General features: G+C 52.7%; 6 protein-coding genes across 6 annotated transcripts; 5 read left to right on the forward strand and 1 right to left on the reverse strand.

Annotated features, from left to right (window-relative positions):
* Window positions 1-466: 466 nt before the first annotated feature.
* KVR01_009380 (uncharacterized protein) lies at window positions 467-1,641 on the forward strand (the record flags this gene model as incomplete). Its single annotated transcript, XM_044784895.1, has 3 exons — window positions 467-1,215; window positions 1,283-1,440; window positions 1,502-1,641. Exons 1-3 carry the CDS (start codon window positions 485-487, stop codon window positions 1,639-1,641), a joined length of 1,029 nt encoding a protein of 342 aa, XP_044641882.1. The 5' UTR covers window positions 467-484.
* A 2,414-nt stretch (window positions 1,642-4,055) lies between these two features.
* KVR01_008938 (uncharacterized protein) lies at window positions 4,056-7,877 on the forward strand (the record flags this gene model as incomplete). Its single annotated transcript, XM_044783789.1, has 4 exons — window positions 4,056-4,155; window positions 4,213-6,300; window positions 6,363-6,450; window positions 6,517-7,877. The coding sequence occupies exons 1-4, from the start codon at window positions 4,108-4,110 to the stop codon at window positions 7,875-7,877; spliced, it is 3,585 nt and encodes a 1,194-aa protein (XP_044641440.1). The 5' UTR covers window positions 4,056-4,107.
* Window positions 7,878-9,394: 1,517 nt separating this feature from the next.
* KVR01_009347 (uncharacterized protein) lies at window positions 9,395-10,785 on the forward strand (the record flags this gene model as incomplete). Its single annotated transcript, XM_044782008.1, has 3 exons — window positions 9,395-10,045; window positions 10,160-10,328; window positions 10,385-10,785. The coding sequence occupies exons 1-3, from the start codon at window positions 9,455-9,457 to the stop codon at window positions 10,783-10,785; spliced, it is 1,161 nt and encodes a 386-aa protein (XP_044641849.1). The 5' UTR covers window positions 9,395-9,454.
* A 5,131-nt stretch (window positions 10,786-15,916) lies between these two features.
* Window positions 15,917-17,643, reverse strand: KVR01_009100 (uncharacterized protein; the record flags this gene model as incomplete). Its single annotated transcript, XM_044792429.1, has 1 exon — window positions 15,917-17,643. The coding sequence occupies exon 1, from the start codon at window positions 17,468-17,470 to the stop codon at window positions 15,917-15,919; it is 1,554 nt and encodes a 517-aa protein (XP_044641602.1). The 5' UTR covers window positions 17,471-17,643.
* An 876-nt stretch (window positions 17,644-18,519) lies between these two features.
* Window positions 18,520-20,809, forward strand: KVR01_009559 (uncharacterized protein). Its single transcript, XM_044785164.1, has 5 exons — window positions 18,520-18,631; window positions 18,687-19,039; window positions 19,099-19,336; window positions 19,511-20,084; window positions 20,138-20,809. Exons 1-5 carry the CDS (start codon window positions 18,544-18,546, stop codon window positions 20,736-20,738), a joined length of 1,854 nt encoding a protein of 617 aa, XP_044642061.1. The 5' UTR covers window positions 18,520-18,543; the 3' UTR covers window positions 20,739-20,809.
* Window positions 20,810-21,434: 625 nt separating this feature from the next.
* KVR01_008909 (uncharacterized protein) lies at window positions 21,435-23,957 on the forward strand (the record flags this gene model as incomplete). Its single annotated transcript, XM_044794416.1, has 1 exon — window positions 21,435-23,957. The coding sequence occupies one exon, from the start codon at window positions 21,435-21,437 to the stop codon at window positions 23,955-23,957; it is 2,523 nt and encodes an 840-aa protein (XP_044641411.1).
* Between the last annotated feature and the right edge of the window lie 178 nt (window positions 23,958-24,135).

Consider the following 24,135-nt stretch of genomic DNA (forward strand, 5'->3'; position numbering starts at 1 on the left):
TACAGGCGCACTCTGGCACTCTAGCCTCTGATCTCCCGCCCGCGGTGCCGAGGGTGGATTTCATGCATGCCTGGGTAGCCGGCCGCTCACGATCCTTTGGTACAACTCCTGTCAGCGGTCCCTGGACCCACTGCATCAATGATGGTGGCCCGCGTGCATCGTTGAAAGTCAGTTTCACTAAGCTCCTCGGGTCTCAACGCCAGGATCCCTACAAACAAAGTTGTTCGATTTGCATAGCTGATGGGACGATTTCAGTCACAGCGAGCAACCAGACCGTTCGATTGCCCTCTGCCACAGCTGCATCGTTTCGACCGTGGCGGCGTAGCATTGGCTGATGGAGCATCACAGCATTGATGCACCCGCATACACCTTTGACACGCGAAGATGCTCGGCTGGGGTCCGGGGGAGCGGATCCTGGCCCAGCCTGCATATTAAGTGTACTGTCATGACTTAGGCATAAATGGCAGACAGCTCCAGACTCACAATGGCAACAACTCGAACTCAGCTTCGACCATTATCTATATCTACTCCTCCGCCGGCGGACAAAGACCCTTCAATTCTTAGACGGGACAGCATCTCTAATCGCAAATCACTCGTCAACACATCCCCCGAGCAACGACTAGTTCGCAGGTCATCTAATCGCAGCTCCTGGTCCTCAGCTTCTAACACATCTCCTACCGACGTCCCGTCCCCCTTGTCAGATTCCGCCTCCGCAGGTCCACGGAAATTTCGTCTTCCGGTCAGAGTGTCCACGCAGCCGTCCTTTGGCACCTCAGACTCCAGCCCCCAAGCCCGGAGACGCTCTTTGAGCCTCTCTTCAGACCCCAAAACGGATAACAAGGCAGCGTCGGACCTCAAACGGCGCACCAGGAACCTCTATCTCTCGCAGCTAGACGAGGACAAGGCCGAGGAGCTTCGCAAGAGCCCCAGACCGTCACCAAGAGTCGCAAGCCCCCCACCTCCCTACGAAAGAAAGGGCTCAGCATCAACTGAGACCTTAAAAGTGTCCGATAAGGCAAAAGATTCTCCCAAGCCAGCAGGCCCCGCCGACGCTCCCAAGCCGGCACCAGTTGCAGCAGCACCCCCCACACGGTCACCAGCTCCACGGTCTCCAAAGTCGCCCCGGAAGCAACAACCAGCTCCCACAACAACCACTCCGTCTCCAAAAACTACTATCACACCAGCACCTCAGAAAATGTCTTCCTCCAGCAGCCCGTAAGTCACTGTTACAGATCCTCATGCCCATTCAAGCTGAACTGTCCACTCACCTACTCTATCCTAGTGAGCCCCAGAGGACCGGCGTCGTCGCCCCCAACCCCGGCCAGAACCCCAACCAGCCCCGCGGGTTCGACATGTCGATGCAGAACGGTCAGATGAAGGGCCAAGTCGGCCACAGCCTCCCGCTCCCCGGCCTGTCCGGTACCGCCAACGGTCCAGCTGGTAAGTATCTCACGCCGAAAAACGGTATTGCAAAGGATAATTGCTCATACAAATCGCGCAGGTAACCTCCTCAAGGGGCCCGTCGACGACCACGGAAACCTGAAGGCTGCTGCATTGACTGTTGGTATCAAGCTCGACTTGGAGGCTGAAGTTCATCTCTCAGCCCGTGTTAGGGGTGATATCCTCGTGGGTCTTTATTAGACTTGGCAAAACGGCTTGCCATGTCGGGCTAGATGAACTCATGCGTTATTATACGGCTACTGGGTGGGGATTGGGCCGCGGTTTACATGGGAAATAAGTAAACTTGCCAGGCCGGGGGCGTACATACGACAGTTAGAATGGGAATATACTTTTGCATTGGTGGCATAATCTGGGCCCGGCTTCCTGACGTGAAGTTCCCTCTTTGAATAAAGAAGAGCGCAACCGTGCTAGGCACGGAGCATGCCGAAGTGCTGAACGAAGGCATTGTAGCTCTTAGTGGGGTCACTGTCCCACATGTGGGTCTTTTTGCTACGGGGAGCTTGCTCTACGTGACAATTGTTAGTCGTCCTCCCATAAATACAAGAATTCGTAGCGGGACTTCAGGAGATCATGGGCCGAGTGGCCTACAAAGACTCACGAGCAGCAGGACTATGCAGAGATGGAGTGAGGTTCGCAGAAGGCAAGGTGACTGTTCACATATATGTACCTAGGTATGTAAAGGCAAGTGTGCACTTTTCCATTACTAAGTATTTGCGTACTCAATGAGTAGTACATTCCTTGACGATCACGTTGTAAGCTGAAGTTTAGGCTTTCCGAGGAATCCTGGAGAGATGGATGCTGTCAGGTGCTTGGGTTGTGAGTAGAGTGGATAAGTACATGTAGCGTAGGAGTAGCATAGGATTCTCACGTTCGTGTGCATTAAGCTGCTATTATTTGACTTCCTCATTCTCTCCCTGGGCCGTTTTGCCGCCTTCTATATTCTTTTACCATTCCTAAAGAATTTACCAAGGTTAGAGTAGGAGATACTATTTTGGCTGCTTTCCTTTATAGAACGTTAAATTCTAACTACATGTGTTTGTTTTAAATGAGATCCTAGTAATATTACCGAACTCGCTTACTGAATTTGAAGGACGATTCTGTTATGTGGAGGTGAATCGTATCTGAATTGTATGAAGGCGCCACCATACGGTGCATATGGATGGGAAACAAAACTGCTTTCTCACCCGCCCCCCTAATGACAGTAATTTTTATTGGGATATTAGCGGCCTTTTACAGTCCGCTGACCCACCGAGATGTATCGAAGCTTCACTCCCAGTGAGTCGCCGGTAAGTTCAGTCAGCACATCGTGTAATCGGCGTGGTGTCTATTGTGTTACACGTTCTTCCCCAGGGACATATCCAGGTGCTGACATGAGCCAAAACAATATTTCGTCATGCAACAAGTGCACCGCTTTTAATACCGAGGCAGAACCTCATATGGCTGTGTCGGAACGAGGCACGCATAGCGACACCTGGCACGGGATCATCTGGGGTTCAGCTAGCTTACAGGATTCCATAACACAAGCGGCTTACGGGCCCCATGGATCATGTCCGCTTCCAGTGCTGCTGACATCTATCTCCCATGGCCATGAAACCAATCGTGGTTGAGATACAGACAACCTCATGCTATAGTTTGATTGACTCCGTCGGTGTGTCCACAATCAAACACAGAGATGTAATCACTTACCTGCATCCCATCTACCCTGCGGTGATGCCGCCTGTGTCCTGCTGTCTTGTTTGCGAGAAGTTCACAACCTTCGGGGTTCCAAATGCACTTCTCAGCGCTTCCGGCACGCGCTAGCTGGGCTGTGCAAGCTTTGAAAGGATGCAGTCATGCACATGCAGGCTGCGATGTTACCGCGTTCACAACGTAAGACGCTAACCCCCCAATTCAGATAGTACAACGCTGCTGCCAATGAACACGATGTGTAAAAAGTTAATTCCGAGTCCCCGCTGTCAGCTTCAAAACCTCAGATGTGTCCTGCAAGGCTCCTTTCCGGATCTGTTCACTCGGCGATGCAGGTGGATACACGCCACGCTGTTACGCATCAATGGCTTCGGCATCACTCCCCACCTTCTCTTACTCTGCAATACGGAGTTAGTCCGGTTGTATGGATCCGGTCACTGCTCCAGGGGTTGTTGGCTCTGTCTTCGGCACAGCTACGTGTGGCGTGCAACTATCTGCTGCTATCTATCGAGTTTTTACCGAGATTGGTGACGCCAAGGAAAGCCTGCAAGCTGCGCTGGTCGGGATCGACTAGACTACACTGGAATTGAAAAAGATTCACGAACTCTTACAGGTCGAAGAGCGGGATCTCAAAAAGGGCAGAGGACTACTGCTATTCTCGGACAAAGCCACCCTTGAAAACACAAGGCGCATAAGTGTCTGGTCATATTCTGGAGGATCGAAGCAACCATCACGAGCAAACCCGGCCCAAGGATTGAGCAGGAGCTCCTCGACAGGCTGTTGGCACTCAAGGCGGGTGTAACGAGTGGCATCGAGCCGCCAATTTTTGCGCTTGATAGATCTCTCGTTGAGACGACTTCATCCTTACGCAATCGAGTTCGCCGGAAATTCAAGGAAGATTCCTCTAAATGAGAAGGACACAGCCGACGGCTACATCAGTTCCAACCGAGTCTAACTCTCATGCTTTCGGTTGTCTCCTTTGGTGCCATCCAACGTTCTCATCAGCAGGTATGTAACCGCCCTTCGGCTGTTGCCCAGTCACAAGCTGACACAACTCGAGACAAGAGAATTAAAAGCAGACAGCAGCCTACAATTACATCCGTGGAATTGCTTTTCAAGGAAACATATACAATCGCAGCGCGATTCTTCGATAACAGGAACCCTGTGCAGAAACCGTTCAGTATTATTCACTTTGGCGGTAGGGGCGTCGGGAGTGGGTCAACTCTGGGCAAGATGTCCGAAGAGAGCCTGCCATTTGTACTGAAGATGGATCAGCAAGAGGAGAGGCTCTCAACACTACATCGCTCTCACAAACCTATTCCTCAGGGCTATTCGCTGCCTCAGTCCAGACAGCCGATAGATGAAAACAAGCCGGTGTCTAAAGGGATCTCTCCACCCCAGGAAAACCGTGGCGGCCGCAATCTAGAGCGATCGACGAGTAGGAGCGGCCCCAAAAAACGAAGTTCGAAGCCTGAAGCAGATACAGCACATGAGCCGGGGTACATCAAGCCTCATTTCGACAATACTGATATCAGATTCACAGCCGACGCATTCAAGGGCGACAAAAAAGAAAAGGCCAGGCCGGAGGTCCAAGAAACGGCTCCTACCCACGACTTCCAAATAAGCTCACACCAGGGAGCATCTCGATCCAAATCAGTCAACACCGATTTCACATCCGAAGGAAGTTCAACAGCCGTGCCAGAAGCCCAAACGTGCCTTTACATCATCAAGCAGGGCATATCTTACGCGATCCCTCACCGCCTCGAGCCCGGACTTCGTGATACAGTCAACAATGCCCTGCGACTTCAACCCTCTCAGAAGTCAGTGTACAAGAAGATTGCTTCTCTGAGCCCTGAAAATATTGCTGCCCTGGAGACGGTGCTTGATGATGGGGGAATCGGGCCGCAGACTCGGAGACTGGTCCATCTAAGTATTCTGCAAAAAGCTCTGTTCCAAATTGGGAGCAGCAAGGAGGACACGGTGTTGGCGATTGTGGAGGATCCTGATCCCCAGCGACCTTGGAGAGATGATGAAGAAAGGATGGACGAAAATGAGGAACACCTTCCGCGGCGACCGTCATACCCTGTGCCTCTACCACTTGAACATCGCCCTGCTACCTTGAGCGATCGATTTGGGCCAAAATTGGATGAGCATCTAGGATCACGTGGTAGATCACGCCTTGTCAAACGCCGTTTCCACCACGACGTACAGGACGTGTCAACAGCCATGATGGATCTTTCCGACTACCAGGCTGCGTTGACTACTTACCGTGTTTGGATCATTCAGCAGCACCCCAGTCTAAAGAAACACGAAACTGAGGCGCAAAACTGGACAAAGTGCATAGTAACAGAAGATTTCTGCAACCAGGATGCTATCGGGGAACGTCTCCATGCGCTGGACAAAAGATCTCCGTCAGTGACCAACAAGAGACTATCGCTCCGACCAGACCAGCAAAGCCAAATTAGCTTTCTCCACGAGACTCTTCTTAATGACGAAACAGATGAAGACTATCAATGGGGTCTCAGACAGCTGGACCTGGTCCGTTCTAAGGAAAAGCCATTTCAGCTCATTCCTACTGTTACTGCCATTTTCGTGTATCTCGCAAGGACTCCGCGAGCGCATGTCAACCTTCAGCGTCTCTTCGAGACGCAGCACATGGCCGAGAACAATCGAAGACCGGCATACTTTTCCACCGTGGATGGAGCTGAGCATTTGTCTGCACCTCGACCTTATTTCAACAATGATAATTCCTTCGCAGGACAACGCCCTAATATTCGAATTCCATCGGCGACTCCCCAGCCATGGGACTACGGTTACGCACCCCGTCCACCCATGGCCCCCGATGCGCCGTACAACCCCCATGGCCCCCCTTCAGGTTTTCCACCGCCTTTACCACCGCCACCAACAGCAACAAGACCAATATACAGCTCTGTTGATAGGCGGATTCCACAAGCTCCTCGGACTGGGTTCCCCCGCGGCCCACAGCGGCGGGGGATAATCACGGAAAGCTCCTCGGATTCGGACTCGATTTATGAATCAAGTGTGTACCGTGGCGAGCACAGCAAGAAACAGCCGAAGGAGGAGACTCGCCTGATTTCTCGTTTGGTGTCGAAACGAGTTCTCAGCGATCTCGCATACCCATGGAGAGACGAGGTAAGCCTTCGTAAACTGTACCAAAGCAAGTGACGACTTGAGGCTAAGTTACTCATTGATAGGGTCGCTACGTTGTTGTTCTTAAAAATCTCGACGAGGATCAGTTGGAGGAGATACTCAGGATGAGCGAAGATCACAGGACACCTGAAGGTAGACAGGGCAAGATCCACGAACATTACCTTTTCAGGAGTGGCTAACCGTGGCGCCTATACGCAGACGGGCTCAACTTTGACCCATCGAATCAGATGAGACCTCGTCGCAATTCCATCGATGACGAAGCACGACATTCAGCATTACAGCCGAAGACACATGCAGTTGGCCGCCAAGATCACTCCCTCGAAAAGGTGCGCGTGCCTACTGATGAAGGCCATGCCTTAGGTACGGCAGCGGCGAACGCAACCGACCGCAACATGGCTAGAAGGTTCCCCTACCGACAGCGCTCTTTACTGCGCGACTCGAAGTTGCGGCGCAAATCATCCGACATGTACTTGCGATCGCGTGCTATTGCACGTTTGGGAATCCCCGAATCCGAAGCCAGGGCGGCACTCGAAGCGAACCGCGTCCTGGACGGATTGGAGCGTTCCGTGTCGGAGCTCGATACGACCGAGAGACGGCCTTTGTACCACTCTCAATTTGAAAGCAGGCCATATGACCCCCAAAGGAACGCGGATGACCAGATGATCAATCAGCTATTGGTGGAATGTACACCTCAAGGGGCCAGTGTCCATAGAGGAACCGAGCCTGCAAGCGCCTGGGTGAGACCAAAGAATATGGCCGCTACAGAAATAGATAAGTATGAGGAAGATGCCGATCTCAGTGAATCGTCTGCATTTGATGACGATCTCTACGGCTCATGTGAACACTCCAGTGTCAGGGATTTGATTCCAAAGACGCCTCAGACTGGCGAACCGCTATGGGCAGAGCTACACGACGCAGCCTTTGCAGACCACGACGTCAGAACCAAGACTGTGAAGGGGGCAGGAATAGATGAGGAGGCCATCCTGGCCGGGCAGAATGACCCAATGACGGAAATAGAGCGGCCTGAAGGCCGACTAGCCACGCTGAAGTCAATGAGAGGTGGGAAGACGGCGCAGGACATAATCCTGGCTCCTGCAGCGATGACACAGCCGACGCCGCCGCGAATGCCGGCCCAGAGTCAGATGCAGGAAGGCCCAGACACGGCCGCAGGAGCCACTAACGTAGTGGTTGTGTCCTCGCCGACACAACCCACGATACAACGCCGAGTGACAGTGGATGAAGTAGAAGACGAGGAAGACACCAGCAAGCAGCCCGCGAAACACCACCCACCGCCCGAACTCGAATACAGCGGCGACAGAGCGGACAAGCCCGAACGCGCGTCCGCTCTCCCCGAGACCGCGAAGACGGCGGGCGCAGAGCTGGAGTGGGAACAACGGGTCCTGGAGGATACCACGGCATTTTCCGAGCCTCCTGATCGGCGAGGGCGGAGAGCGTATTTGGAGTCCCCCTCACGGAGGAGTGTGAGGGCCGCCCAGCGGGAGGCTTCGAAGCACAAAAAGCATGGCCGAAGGAGGCTGCAGAAAGGGGCTGTCGGGTGAAGTTCGCCAGGCGGAGTTGATGGATCCGTAGCTAGTTCCTGCTCCGCGGCATGAGCCGCGATCTTCACAGTAGTTTCGTAGCTCAGAAATTCCGAATGTCTGTTAGTGTTTCTTAGCGCGTCTCACGGTCCGAGGCCAAGGAGGGTGTAATGCGTCAGGTGTTTGCATACTTGAGCAGCAACCCTGAGTTTTTATATTAGGAGCGACACGTGTAGACGAGTCAGATGTAATGCGCCGCCATCACGAGGCAAGGCACCCTGAACTTTTACCGGCGAGGGTCGGTATGTGATGCTTCATAGGTGGCTTGCAGCTAGGTATTTCTACCTCCAGAGACATGAGCGGGCAAGCCAGACTACAAAGCTATAGAAACTTGATGGCTCGTTAGTCTAGTACCGTTGACATTAGGTTCGCAGCCTCAAGATTGAGTTCGACCACTTCGGGCAAGTCAAATTACATCGCGGTGCGCGGGATACGGATACCTCATCCAGGTGGCCCATAGTTACTTGCAATGTTATATAGTAGTTTAAAATTGCCTATGTCGCAATAAATCGGGGAAAATACCGACGACTTCACTTGAAATCTAGAAAATACCATTCATTTCATCCGAGAAAGACCTGTGTAGGTATTTGTTCATTGAACCAGGACCGAAAGGGGTAGGCAATGCGGCTGATGACCCTGGAAGATTGCTGGTGAGATGAACGTCATTAATGCCCCGTCAAATAACCCCCGTGGCATAGTCTGTTAGTCGTCAGACTACCCCGTAGACGTAAATGGCCGGGTGGTGCTCTGGATTTAGTACGAAACGCGCGCGACGAGTTGTGTCCGGATTGGTTGGCACCACGCGGCAGTCAACACACTAACCTTGGCGCATTGGACGCCAATGGCTCTTCGCATTCGCTTCGACATGGATGCGAAAGGGTGAAAGCAGATGATTTGCACCACGTGACGCGGATATTCCCTTCGGCATGTGGAGTGACGAAGTCAGATGAAGTCAGATGGAGAAATAATGTGATACCATACGCGGATTTAAAAACGTCAGTCGTCCGCCATTCGGGGCCGGTACTTTTTCCATGCACAGATGGGGACGGGATCTGATGTGCCAAGGATCAAAGGGTGGGGCATGCAATTTATCAACGTGAAAACGAAACATATCCCCACTCTGTCGCTTACCACAATAAGCATGACAGGGCACTCTTTAGGACGTCCTTTCCGACTGCCACGTTTCAGACGGTCCTTACTTGCCAATTCTAGGCCGGGGGTCACGGAGCTACCCTGACTACTCTAAATGAGGCGCACGGTAAGATCCGCCGACATATGCATGCTGGAGGCACGGGTAGGAGGAGTGCTACCCCTTTCATCTCGAAAGAGACATGCAAGGAGTGTCCCGAAAGGAGAAGAAGGCCAGTCCTTGCTTCCACCTGAACTTGATGGAATTCCGATAAATACGTCAGGGTACCAAACTTCGACAGTTCATCCCGTCTGCCAAGTTGAGGAATAATTCAGATCGCTGCTCTTATTTCAGCCCTACCACTCTACCGACCTACCATTCACTCATTTCTAACCCCCAAACCGCGATCATGAAGCCATCTCAACTCGCGGTCTTTCTTTCGACGGCGCTTTGTCAGCTTGCTGCCGCCAAGCCATGTCCAAGGCGACCCGAGTCCGGCATCTCTTCCGTCGTGAGCGGCACGCCCGTGGGCTTCGCATCCGCAGTCACCGGCGGTGGCACCGCTGAGCCAGTGTACCCGAAGACGATCGACGAGCTCACGGAGTACCTCACCTCCCCAGACCCCCAGGTCGTCGTGATCTCCGGCGAGTACGACTTCAGAGGCTCAGAGGGCACAGAGATGTACCCGGCCTGCAACCAATACGCCTGCACCCCCGAGAATGGCGGACAGGCGCTGCTCAACACCCTCAACGGCTGCAACATGGAGACTTACGACGTCGAGGTCGATAAGGCCGGATACCAAGGTATCAATGTCGCCAATAACAAGACCCTTGTGGGCAAGGACAATGCGACGCTCATCGGAAAGGGATTGCGCTTCGTCGATACCTCCAACATCATCGTTCAAAACCTCGCGATTACAAACTTGAACCCCAAGTACGTGTGGGGCGGAGATGCTGTCAGCTTCTCTGGTACCGAGAACATCTGGGTCGATCACGTTACAGTAGGTTACCCGATCCCTAATACAAGGAAAAATCTCTTTTTTTCTTCATGTTTTTATTTGTGTTGTGTCCAGCATGAGGCAATACAGTGCTAACCAATTTGATGTTTGGAACAGACTTCGAGCACAGGACGGCAACACTACGTGTTCGGACATGACGCTAGCAAGGGAGTCACGATCTCAAACAGCTTCATTAACGGCGAGACAGCTCAGTCCTCTACCTGCAACAATCAAACATACTGGGCTATGGAGCTTGTCGGTGCCGACGACCAGATCACATTCTACAGTGAGCCTCAATTGCTCTTTCACATCAAATGTAGTCCCTGACTAACAGCCGTTTAGGGAACCACGTCACCAAGACATCAGGACGCACCCCAGCCTTGTCCGGAGGCACGCTCCTCCACGCTGTCAACAACGTCTGGTCCGACAACGGCGGCCATCTCATCGAGGGTGACTCGGACGGAGCCCGGGGTCTTTACGAAGGCAACTACATGGAGAATGTCCCGAATGCGTTGGGCTCCGATTTCGCCGGACAGCTGTTCATACCCGAGGCATCCGACGCATCGCAATGCGCTGCGGCCCTGGGCCGTGACTGTGTCCCCAACGAGCTGACCAAGTCGGGAGAGTTCAGCTCCTCTGACACGGGAGTGCTGTCCGAGTTCAAGGGCCAGTCCATCCCCAAGGCTGAAGAGGCCGAGGCCATCAAGGACACCGTCCCCACCGAGGCCGGAAACACTTTGTAAATGTCACTTTGAATCTTTGCGCTGGCGCGTGTCTACTTCTTACAGACTTGACTGTACATCATCTTAGCTGTGTATAATATTTGCTTTTGTACATATATCCCAATGAGCATTTTGACATTTGACCAAGTTCCGAGAAGCATTATTTAAATACTGGAGTGATGCTTAGGCGGGGCTCTGAGAATGAAAAGTGTGCGCTGCAGTTGAGCGACGGACACTCCACACACAAGGAATGACGGAATATACTCAGATACTACATCTGTGCAGGTCCCCTGTTGGTCACGGTGACCTGACCGGCCCTTACACTGACAACACTATCCGAACAGCGGCGGCCGAAGTTGCCGGCTCTAGTCTTATGTTGCTCCAGTAGATATCTTGTTTGGTCGCCCGGCGGAGATGGCTGCCATTCTATTTTGCCCGACACTGAGTATGCACAGGGATGGATCCATGGAACACGGCTTTGCCCCCGAACTTGAAGAAACTGTCACACAAGAACTTATGATCAGGCAAGACCGGGTGTCCGGATGGCATTACCAAGGTACATACATCTCTAGGTTACGGAACGCCCGGACGCCGATAGATGTGGGTAAGCAGTAGAATCGGATCAGACGGCACGCTTCAATTCGGCATCACCGAAGCCGCTGGAGAGTATCGGTTGCTAAATTGTTCTCCTTGCCGACAGGCTATCATTATTTATGATCTCTGAGTCGTCCAGTGACACTTTTCAGCCCTCGCAGAGGGCTGAGTACTCTGCGCGAACTTGTGTGTTTGTGTGAGAGATCTGATGTCTCGGGCACTTTTGGGTTACACGCGACCCAGGGAGACCATACAAGCAGCCAAGTGGTAGAGATGGGCTACGTTGGCTTCGATTTTTGGTTTCTTCAGTATCCAGCGACGGCAGGATCATCAATTTAGACTTCATGAATAGAAATTCAGGCCGCTCTCACGACTCAACCCAGGATTACACGCGTGCCTAAGTAACGCGCCGGCTGCTAGGGAAGTTACAACAGGCCCGGCCTTGGTCGACTCCGGGGAGACATCATTTCATTGCAAACTGGGGCTTGATCTGTTCTATCAGTAGCCGATTGAAAGATTGTGAAAGGAAAAACCTGCTTCTGCATGGCTGTGGTCGCTTGGCGTTGCAACTCATCTCCCGGCTCAAGAGTATTATAACCGGGAGATTCTGTCCTGGGATCGAGATACAGAAAACAATGTTACATAACTGTAGCCAAGTTTGGTGACAAAGAAAACGTGTCTTCGGCCTCGGGGTCCTTTTGGCTGCCGAGTCCGACGGTGGGACACCGTGGATACCCTTTTGCATTCAATTCAGACATCAATTGGTTGCTTGTGACCCCGATTGGATGACGGACATCCTTCGGAGCGGCTCGAGGGGTAATTTTGAATAAATTCTTGCAGGAAACATGCTTTCCGGTGACATTGTGAGTCCCTGAGCCCATATATCACTTTAAAATTGACTTCTTGTCCACCGGGCTTCGTTGCTCGGGGCGGCGTGCAGCCGTCAGCGCTGGCGGTGCCAGCACAGTCAGATACGTACTTATGTACTCGCAATTATAGGAATTTGAATACCTTCTCCCGGAACGGGCTTCAAAGAACCCCACGACTAATGTTACCAAGCGAATGTGCCGTACCGGGAATTCCGGGGCCTTCGCAATAGCTGATTACTGTGATTGATGGTTCTATTATTGGCAGTAGTTTCTCTTTCGGCAATAAGTTATCCCTAGATTCTGATTAGCTGAAAAAAATAGACCCTGAAAGCTTCAAGACGATGGCTGATCAAGCAGAAATATCTCTCCGGCCGTTTCTTATGTGGAACCAAGCTGTTATAATAAGTATTTTGCTTCTGAGCCTCCTACAGTCTTTCCCTCCCGTCCCTCCATTCGTGCCTAGGTATCCATCCTTTGTTCCCAAGTTAGGATTTGAACAGTTTATGCTATTTCATTTTAAGGTCTTGAGGCTTCCCCTACTTGAAGGCCGCACGTACATTTTATGTGTTTGGGAGTCAGAAACGAAGCCACTCATTCTATGACAGGCCGGTATGGATCATTTAATCTACAAGGAGTAAGTTACCAACTCCTTCATAAAACATGGCGGATTATCGTGAGACTTTCTGCATACTCGCTATTTCCAAAAACTGTATTGCGCTTGGCATGTGCTCAACTCTGACATATGAATGCGCAATACCACCCACCTACCTATCACCAGACAGCTGCAGTCGTTGACGGCAAAGCCGGCATCATGTAACGTGGTGCCTCGCCTTAAAACAGATCTAACCATCTACAGTGGCTCCCGGCGATCTTTCCTTCCTTCCGCCACTGCAGAAGGTTCTTCTTCCTACATCAAATCAACCATACCGCAGATGGTACAGTCGGGGTGCCAGCAAGCCTACATGGCCTCGCAGCTCCAGCGCATTGAGGCCTCTCTGCCACGCAATGATCTCGCGGAGCCTTCAAACACCAGGAGCAGTAATCCACGTCGGGCTGCTGTCGCGGACCATCTTCTCCATGGAGTTGGCTCTCAGTTCATCGGTACGTAGGCACGCCTGGCTTGGCGTCCTAGCGATGGTGCCGGGCTTATATGTGTATTCTGGCCAAACGCATAACAGCAGGCGATGATAGTGTTTGTTCAGCTTTGGCTTCGGAAAGTGTATGCAAGTCGCCGAAAGATTGACTGATCATACTTGTGGCAGTCAAGGACGCGGCTTTGGGGGGGGGGCCTGTGTGTGGGGGGTTTACGGCATAGTCGTAGTCGGCGGGCTGTCTTGTACTGTGGTTCTGAAACGATGTTGGCGAACTGCGGGGAAAGCCGCCACCATGGTATTCTGGGCTCAAGAGGATGTTTCAACTTCGCATCATAGACTCTGCTTGATTGATAAATTAAGTCAAGAATAACAGTCCACTATAGAGAGTGTCTCCCGATACCCTCGCGAACACCCCAGTATCCACGTGATTTATCAACAGGTTATGAACAGAACACATTGTTCATACTGTAGAGTTGCTGATATAGCTAGAAATAATCCTGTGAAAGTCAAGTCGATCCTGCCGATGAAGCTTTTGCCCACATCGAAGGACGCGAAGCATCAGGACTCAGACATGCAGGGTCCAGGAGTGCGCATGGAAAGGAAATCCCGTTGCAATAGCATGACGTATGTCAGCGAGCGGTGGAAAACCTTGCTCAGAGGCTGATCTTTTGGGTCAGATCCGCAGGGGGAGATACGGGACAGAAAGGACTCCTTAGCCGGAGAGTAACTAGTGAGATGATCGATTATGCGGCGCATACACTAGCTCTCTGGGCCTGGATTGCGCTGTCGGCTGTCTTGACGGTTCTGACACTGCTTTGACCAGCCTTTAATTACAGTGCAGTCGACGACTGGGGGCCCGCTTCCGGTGTGGATTTCGAGCCCGCTTACATTGCTTTTCTATGGATCAGGGAGGAGCTCCTAGATAGGCGAGAGGCTTGCTGCTCGGGTCTCGGGTGATGCCGAGAGGCCAAATAGAGTGGAAACGGGTACTATAGGATAGATGGAGAAGTTTGCTGTAAGGTTGCAAGCAGTTCAGATTGGGAGACAATGGTGGGCAGGGAGAAATTGTAGTAAGACCTATCGGCGCGGCATCGAAACAGAAAATTGTGATTCTGATGTCATCTGAGACAAAGAGACCCATTGAAAGCATGTCCTCTCAATCAGGAGTCCGGAAGAATGGTGCGCGTGCCACCTCTCGCTGCATTAATGCTCGAAAGCCGCCAGGTCCGTCCAAAAGAACTGCTGTCAGGCACCATACATAGTTACTACCATAGTATCAAATCTCATTCATGTGGACTTCACTTCACCCAGACCGATCGGTGGGACTGGAGTGGGATATACGCCAATGTCTACCGACTCGTGACCAAATATTGGGAGTAATTGCGTGGCGGTTCGGAGCGCCCCCATATGTACCCAATAGTGGAATGGCTACATGAGCCGATAGGGGCTCTGTGCTTATAGTGTACAACACGAGTCAATCTTTGATTACGAACACGATTCTTTGCTAGAATCAAGACTATTCTTACTCGTGAAGCTGTCTCCACCGCTCATTGAACCGACTACACTTTACAGATAACTTATAAGTCAGTGTATGAATGTGGCAGGCTGCGGGAAACTTCAATAACTAGTTGCCTCCGTGTAGCTCACTCGCTTTCCTTCCATCGAAAAACTACGGAAATTCCTGATTATGAACATATTAGAAAACGAGGCCCCCTATTCTCGTGATTTTGTGGAGCTATTGACCGCTGCGCCAGATGCTCATGACTAGTACTAGTACCCTAGGGAAGATCCATAGTTCTGGGTACGGAGTTCAGAACGAGTCCGGCTTTTATTTCACGGGACTGCTGGAGTGGACGCTGGCTCGAGTATAAATGGAGGAGAAATTATCACTTCTGTGGCTATCATCCTCTCCATCATAAAATCACAGAAGAGTCATCTAAGAAGAAGTCGTCACCCCACAAAACAAATTTAAAATCTTCTCATTTCCCTCCAGCCCTACAACAAAACACTGTCCAGATACGGCTACACTCAACGTCTCCAGCACCATAACGTCCGCAATTACAAAATGAAGTTCACATTCGCTGCTATCGCCATGGTCCTCAGCCTTGCAGCCGCGACAGCTGCACCCGAGGCGGCAGTCTCAGACCTCGATGTTGGCCACAAGCTCGAGGCACGTCAATGTGGAGCCTGCTGCGAAGGGCCATGCAGGGGTGGATGCTGCTACGACGCGCCGAACTGTTGCTCTCGTTTGTTCAGAAGGGTGCCCGGGCTAGATGTGGAGCAGGAAGTCTCCCTGGCGTGAGGAAAGTCAGTCGACAGGACCGGACATCATGGGGCAGCTGATACAAATCCGGGGTATATGAAGACCATGATAAGAGAGTCTTACTTTGGTTCGAAGGTACTTCAAACAGCAAGCTATGAACTATTGAGACAACACAGGTGCTGCTCATAGTATCGAGGATCTAATAGCAGTACATGTTTGCCTGTACATATATGTATTCCACCCAGCAAGCAACCGAGGACATTGCCACAAGTGCATGCCCTCTAACGGTGTCATGACTGGACGGATTTTGAAATCAACCATTATCTATACAGTTATGCAGCCTTTGCCCCCAGGACCTGCACCTTCTGGAGAAGAGGTGTGGCATTCGCCTGAGTGATACTGAACCGGACATGAGTGGCCGGCACAGCTGCGCTCAACTTGTCGATCCGTTTGTATCCGAGCGAAGTGCCATTGACGACCGTCTCATATGTTCCATCCACGCCAACTTCAATGGTGTAACCACCAATACGTTGACCCAAAGCGATGTGCTCTTGAACTATGAAAGCATCCACCGAGAACGTGCCACCGAGGTCGATATCCACCCACCCAGTGGTCTCATTAGCATCGACCGCCCAATACGTAGCGGCGTCACCGTTGATCACATTGGCCGGCCCATACAGTGTCGCGTCTCCTTCTCGGATGCTGCTCGCGCTCGTGTTCAGCCCAGGCGTCAGGATTTCCCGGTCGAAGAAGGTGTCGCGCAGTGCCTTGAAGCCCGCGAGCGAGTCCACATCCACCTGCTGGACGACACCGTCCGTGTCAGGCGGCACATCAAGCAGCAGGCTGACGCTCCGCGCCACAGACTGCATGTACATGTCCATCAGGGCGTCCGCCGCCTTGGGCGTCTCGCTAGCATGCCAGAACCACCCATCACGGATACGCGCATCAGCCTCGCTGGGGGTCCAGTACAGCCCGTCCCGCACGCCCGTCTCCAGGTCCGCCTCGCCGTAGCGCTCGTCGTCCTGCGTGCGGCTGATGGTGTGCCAGTTGGTGGGGACCGACACGCCGTCCTCGTTGCCGACCCAGCGCGCGTCGACGCCCTGGTGGCCCCACATGACGGCCGTTGGCTGGTGCTCGCGGATGATGTCGCGGAACCACGTCCAGTTGAACGTCTGCACCGTGTCCGAGCCGCTTGCGCCGTCGAGCCAGACCTCGAACAGCTCGATTGGAGAACCGTCGTCCAGCGTCATCGTCACGAGCTCGGTGAGCTGCGTCGCGTACATCGCGTTGTAGTCGCCGTCTGTCGCGTCGCCAAAGATCTGAGGCTCGTCGTAGATTGTGCCTGCGAGGCCGGGCTTGGGCATCGCGGGATCGCGGTGGATGTCCCACGGAGAAAGATAGACACCAAATTTGATGCCATACTTTTTCGCTGAGGCAGCGGCCAGTTCGACGACGTTGGTCTCCAGCCCCAAGGCGGTGCGGTTCTTGGCCCACGCGCCGTTGTCGATCTTGTACGTTGTCGTGGACGTATTCCAAAGCGCCATACCGTCATGATGTTTAGCGGTCAGAATCATGCCCGTCATGCCCGCGTCGGCGAATGTCTTGGCCCACTGGTCTGTGTCCAGGCCGACGGGGTTGAAGACATCTGGCGGGCTCTGGCTCCTGCCCCACTCCTCGTCTGTGAAGGTGTTGGGCCCGAAGTGGATGAAGGCATAATATTCTAGTTCATGCCAAGCAGACTGTCGCTCTGAAGGCACGCGAAGATATGCTGCTGGTGGGCCATCTTGGGCATGAGTCGCAGAAGCGAAAAAGGTCGATACACAGACCGCGGCCAAGAAGATTTGCTGGCACCAGCGAGGTGCAAGATAACTCGATGTTTTCACCATACTTGCGAAGACCAGATTATGTTTCTTTGCTGAAGTAGTGAGTTGGCATCTACAGCAAATGCTGAGCTTCTGACAATCTGGCAACACTTGGTGTCTTGGACCACCACGTTCTCTCTGTTTTGTACGAAAAGAGGAGTCGGCATGTGGCAACCCGAGCTATACGCGCCCGCGTGGTTGCTGGCCACGGCCCAGGGATTAACACGAGAGTATTTGACGATGCAACGTTAATCGGGAAGTTCGGTACAAAGAAATAAACCGCCGGATGTTATCTCAGGTCAGAGCGGGGATAACCCATGCACAACCAGGCACCTTGCTGCATCCCCTGCTCGCTACAACGTTGAATACCAAGGCATTGTGCTATTCTCGATACAGTATCGCGGGATTTTCCCCGAAGACACATACTTGCTCCTATGCCTGCACTTCAGTCCTTGTACCTGAAACCATGTGACTATGGAGAATTGACGAAGACTCATAATGGAATAAAATTATACCTAGGCACCAGACCTCAGTCAAGTGAGTCCAGAGATACGTGGGCGAGCCCGCGGCAACCCGTGGCACGGCCAGCCGAGGAGTGAGCATCTGAGGTCTCTGAGACCCTCGCAGAGCCTGGTTGGTCGTTTCATGGGCAGTGCTGGATGTGAAAAAGTGAAGGAAGCTCGATAGTTGAACAGCGTCAAACTGGAATCGAGAGAGGGGGTGGCGCTTTTGAATAGCAATGCAGATCGTGGCGGGCGCTAGAAATGCGGTGAGACTGCACTGATAACATTGAGACGTTCCATGAAATGCGTGTCTTCGAATCGCGTAAGTTGCCCAGCATTCGAGTGGCCTTGGCTCGTCAAAAGCAGAATCTTTGGATTTGCTGACTACATGAGTACTGCTTGGCCTGTCTGCTTTGCTTACCGCAGATAATTAGCAGCTCTTCCCACTCTGAAAATCCGCATCAAAGTCCTTTCCATCTCAACCCACCAAAGCGTAATCTTGCTCCGCAAATCCTACTGTTAAGTGGCTTACATCCTCAAGTGTTAACAATGGCTAATCAACAAATGAAGGTACTCCTTTGGTCCGTGTGCATCATGGCGCCGACACCCTTATCGGCCATGGGAGGCATCCTCAAGCACATCCCAGAGAGCGTAGATGAGGTTGACGTGATCATCGCCGGTGGTGAGTCAAGTGCTTCTGGCTCACCTTGATGGCCTTGGACTCAAATTTGGTCTAGGCGGAACAGCCGGCTGCGTCGTGGCGGCGAGGCTTAGCGATGCGGACCCGAACTTGTCCATTCTGGTTGTCGAGAGAGGCCAGGATAACTGGAACGATCCGGCAGTGACGAATCCGCTTTTCTTCATGGACAATATTCTCAACATTGGAAAGCCGAATTCAAGAATGAAGTATTATCAGGGACAGGAAGAGCCGTCCACTGCCGATAGGGCGATGACTGTCCCCGTTGGCAATATTCTGGGAGGTGGTTCGTCCATAAATATGCTCACGTACACGCGGGCTCAGAGAGAGGATATGGACGGCTGGAAGATGCCCGGGTGGTCTGCCGATGAGATCCTTCCATACATGAAGAAGGTATGGTCTACATTCTCCTGATTTTTGGCTTTACTTGGGCAATTAACACCGTCTTGAAGCTTGAAACGTACTGCGGCCCTGGATCCCCTGAGACACACGGCTTCGACGGCCCCATTCAAGTCTCAGAGGGGCCCTATGGACCAACACAGCTACAAGACCAGTTTGTCAAAGCCGCAGCCAAGGTCGGCTTGCCGGAATCGGTCGACCTTCAAGATCTAGACTCCAGCCAAGCAGTGCAACGCAACTTGCGTTTTATCAGCAAAGATGGGACTCGCCAGGATGCTGCTCATGCGTATTGTGAGTAACTCCTGTCATGATGTCCTCGACGTTTCTACAACATGGAGAACCCAATGGGTTGAATTTTTAATGCTTTGGCGAGATGCTGCACAAGTGTCTATAGAGGTGACCAACATGCGTCCTGAAACATTTCAGAAAAGACCCGTTGAAATGTTGCTGACAGGAGGCTAATAGTGCATCCGCGGCTGGAGGGCGGGAAACATCCAAATCTTCACGTACTGACTGAGCACGAGGTATTGCGAGTAGTCATTGAGGACGGCAGGGCCATCGGCGTTGAATTACGCGGCGTTGCCGACTCAAAGAACAACACGCAAGTCCAGAGTATCAAGTCTAGGAAGATGGTAGTAATATCTGCTGGCACCGTGGGCACTCCACTGCTGCTTGAGCGGTCAGGCGTCGGCGACAGAAAGGTCCTTAATTCCGCCGGCGTCGATGTTGTTGCCAGTGTACCTGGGATCGGCCAGAATTTTCGAGACCATCACACACTGTTGCTGTCTTACTACACCAATTTGCTGCCCAACGAGACATATGACGAGCTCCTCAAGAACCACACAACGTTCAAGCAACTTATAGATGAGAATGATCTGATGCTCGGTTGGAACTCTGCCGAAATCACATCGAAGCTGCGTCCGACGGAGGAAGAGATTGGCCTCATTCTGAGGGATAACTCGGCTGCGCTCAATCTCTGGGAACGCGATTTCCAGAGCACATTAAACAGGCCGATCGCCACAATCTCCACTGCCAACGGGTAAGTTGAGCTAATCAGTACAGGACTGAGTGGTTTGTTCTGACTGGCACAAGGTTCATTGCCCCAATACCAAAGTCGGACGAGAACGAGCGATTTCTGAGCACCGGTAACTTCCTACTCTACCCTTACTCTCACGGACACGTACATATCACAGGCCCGGATATCAATGACGAGGTTGACCTCAAAACCGGCATTTTGTCTGAGCCGTCTGGATTCGACCTCGCCATGGCCATGTGGCTGTACAAGAAACAACGCGAGATCGTTCGGCGCCTAGACGTCTACCGCGGGGAATTCGCACCTTTGCACCCTCCCTTTTCCGCCGACTCGGCCGCCGCGTGCGGTAAGAGAGACGCGTCACTGCCGGCCGACGTCAAGGACATCATCTATACCGCGGAGGACAACGCGGTACTCGAACAATGGGTACGCGCCTCCTTGGCGCAGAACTGGCATGGCAGTGGAACGTGCAAGATGGCGCCGCTCAGCGAAGGGGGCGTGGTAGACCCGGCTTTGGGGGTCCATGGCGTGGAGGCTTTGAAGGTTGCAGACTTGAGTGTCGTTCCTGTTAATGTGGCGGCCAACACGGCCAATCTGGCTTTCACTATTGGGGAGAAGGCTGCCGATATCTTTGCTGGGGAGCTTCTAACGTCTGCCTGAATAGACTCTGAGGATGATAGCTGCATATGTATTTAACTTCATTCGAATAATTCGTTGCAATCTCTTTGCCACTCGATATCAGCCTCAGATGCGAGCACACACCTATTGTGACGATCGGACTCACGAGCTGGTAGATTGCGAACAGGCAGCCGACGGATATTCATGACTTTTATATTCATACTAAACTTCGATGACTTCCCCGAGATCCTCCACTGACGGCGTACGCAGTCCAGTCCCCAAACCAAAGCAATTCCGGCACCTGACAGAAGTAGTTGAGACGGCGAACATAGAAGTGGCGGATATTGGTCAAAATGATCCATGTAGCAATATATGGCTGCCCTTATGCACAGCATCCCTAGAACATTGCCACCTTGTCCCGCCTGCCCCCAGGGTGATGATGCGGGGAAGTTACCTAGGTACTTTCCCTATGGAACCCTGCGCGCCTCTGGGTGAGGTACTGCCGTAGAGGCCTTGTCCGCGAGGAAGGACGACGCCGCTCTCTTCCATACTAAAGGCCTTTAGGCTAAAGTGAAGCCGAACCTAGCAGCTCGCTGATGGAGGCTCCAGCGTTCACCTTACTGAAGTAAATTCTCCAAATACACCCCGCGGCGAGGAGAAGAGGCTCCATACAATTTTCTTTGCCGGCTCGCATTATGGAAATTCAAACGCAATAGACGGTCTCACCAGAACGACAAGATGCGCTCGCTATTGTGGTTTCTTTCTTTTGGCTTCGCTGCCGCTGAGAGCGGAATCGATGGCTGGCTGCGATATGCTGCATTGCCAACTGACGTCCGCGGTAACTATGCTGCCCCAAATTCTATTGTAGCCTTGAACAGCACTCAGAGCAGTCCTGTGTACGTGGCTGGACAAGAGTTGCAAAAGGGTATAAGTGGGATCCTGGGCCAGAACGCCAGTGTATCCTCAGGATCAGTTGGTAATACGTCGACAATTACGGTTGGAACCGTCGGGTCCTTCCCCTCGACCAGTTTTCAAATATCAGTCATCCCTGAGCTCGAAGATGATGGCTTCTGGCTCGACACCAGGGGCGGCAACGTCCAGATCATGGGGCAAAATGAGCGTGGCGCTCTGTACGGCGCCTTCGAGTACCTGTCGATGCTCGCGCAGGGAAACTTCTCGGAGGTTGCATATGCCAGCAATCCGAGCGCGCCTATCCGCTGGGTCAACGAATGGGACAACCTGAACGGCCAGATCGAAAGAGGCTATGCCGGCCCTTCCATATTCTTCACTTCATCCTGGGCCATCGCCAACGACCTCAGCCGGGTCTCTCAGTACGCTCGACTGCTCGCGTCCATCCGCATAAATGGGATCATAGTCAACAATGTGAACGCCAATGCCACCCTCCTGAACACAGCAAATCTCGCAGGTCTCGGCCGGATCGCGGATGCAATGCGACCGTATGGCGTTCGAGTGGGAATATCTCTCAACTTCGATTCCCCAAAGACGCTCGGCGGGCTGAATACGTCGGACCCGCTTAGCCCGGACGTGATACAATGGTGGGATGCAAAAGTCAGCGAGTTACAACAGCAAGTGCCAGACCTGGCTGGTTTCCTCGTGAAAGCCAACTCGGAGGACCAACCTGGGCCGCTGACGTACAATCGTACGCTTGCGGATGGTGCCAACCTCTTTGCCAGGGCTTTGAAGCCCCGTGGTGATGGTATTGTCATGTTCAGGGCCTTTGTGTACGACCATCACATCAACGAGTCGAACTGGAAAAACGATCGGGCAAATGCAGCGGTGGACTTCTTCAAGGAGTTGGATGGCCAGTTTGATGATAACGTCGTCATTCAAATCAAGTACGGCCCCATCGATTTCCAGGTCCGAGAGCCGCCGTCGCCGCTATTTGCCAACATGCGTCAGACTCCCATGGCAATCGAGCTTCAGGTAACTCAAGAATATCTGGGCGAGCAGGATCACCTTGTGTACCTCCCTCCGCTATGGAAGACCATCCTGGATTACGACCTGAGGGTGGATGGTGAGCCATCGGTCATCCGTGACATTCTCTCTGGACAGCGCTTTGACAAGTCCTTGAGCGGCTATGCGGCTGTGATCAATGTAGGCATGAATGCAACATGGCTCGGAAGTCATCTTGCCATGTCGAATCTTTATGCCTACGGTCGATTGGCATGGAACCCCGAAGACGACGAGGTGGCCGTGCTGCAAGATTGGACGCGTCTCACTTTTGGATTTGATGAGACAGTCATCGACACCATCATCAAGATGTCCCTGGATTCTTGGCCAGCCTACGAGAACTACACTGGCAACCTCGGGGTTCAGACGCTGACGGACATCACCGGGCCACACTATGGTCCAAATCCAGCTTCTCAGGATGACAACGGCTGGGGCCAATGGACACGTGCAGACGCAGATTCGATCGGAATGGACCGAACAGTCAAAAACGGGACCGGCTTCTCCGGACAGTATCCACCGGAAATCGCGGCGATGTATGAAGAAATCGAGACTACCCCTGACGACCTACTTCTTTGGTTCCACCATGTTCCATACACTCAGCAGTTTAAATCAGGCAAGACCGTCATCCAGCATTTCTACGACGCGCACTACGCGGGCGCCGAGACGGCCCAGACGTTCCCGAAGCAGTGGGCGGCACTCAGGGGCCTGATAGACGACGAGCGCTTCACCCACGTCGCCTTCAAGCTCGAGTACCAGGCCGGCCACTCCATCGTCTGGCGGGACGCTATCAACGAGTTCTATCTCAACAAGTCCGGCATAGCTGATGAGGCTGGTCGTGTCGGCAGCCACACCTGGCGCATCGAAGCAGAGGATATGCAGTTAGACGGATACAAGCCCATAGCAATTGTCCCATTCGAGGCGGCATCGAGCTACACCGCCGTCATGACGACGACCAACACCACAGTCGGGACGGCCTCCGCCACCATAGACTATCCTTCTGGCGTGTATGACGTTGCGGTGAACTACTACGACGGTGTCGGTGGGCAGGCGCGGTACGAGGTCTTTGTGAACGACGAGTCGTTGGGCACGTGGGTGGGCGACCTGGAGTGGAAGCTGGGCCACCAGCAATGGCCGGTGTTCGCTCCCGACGGACACTCTGCGACACGTGTGACGTTCCGAGACGTTCAAGTCCAGCAGGGTGATGTGCTCAAGATCGTCGGGACCCCAGCTGGAACTGAACCAGCACCGCTTGACTATGTGGCGTTTTTACCGGCGGGTGTCGTGGACTAACTATCCTGACACCGTGCTGGTTGAGAATCAGAGTAATAACTATGAATAATCTTGTTTAACGTAGCGAAAGGCGTTATTTGTGAAACGATTTGTTTCGATTACTCCGGATCGTTTCCATTGGACGTTGATCTGTGTAAACGAAGAAAAGGTGTCTTCTGGCACCTCTGTGTGTGGACTA

Source organism: Diaporthe batatas, assembly GCF_019321695.1.
Source record: "Diaporthe batatas strain CRI 302-4 chromosome Unknown Contig00011, whole genome shotgun sequence".
Lineage (NCBI taxonomy): Eukaryota > Fungi > Ascomycota > Sordariomycetes > Diaporthales > Diaporthaceae > Diaporthe > Diaporthe batatas.

Coding starts and splice junctions, on each gene's coding strand:
- KVR01_009559 (XM_044785164.1), top strand. CDS start 18,544: ATGGCGCCGACACCCTTATCGGCCATGGGAGGCATCCTCAAGCACATC. Junction 18,632..18,686: donor TGACGTGATCATCGCCGGTG/GTGAGTCAAGTG, acceptor AATTTGGTCTAG/GCGGAACAGCCGGCTGCGTC. Junction 19,337..19,510: donor GGATGCTGCTCATGCGTATT/GTGAGTAACTCC, acceptor GGAGGCTAATAG/TGCATCCGCGGCTGGAGGGC.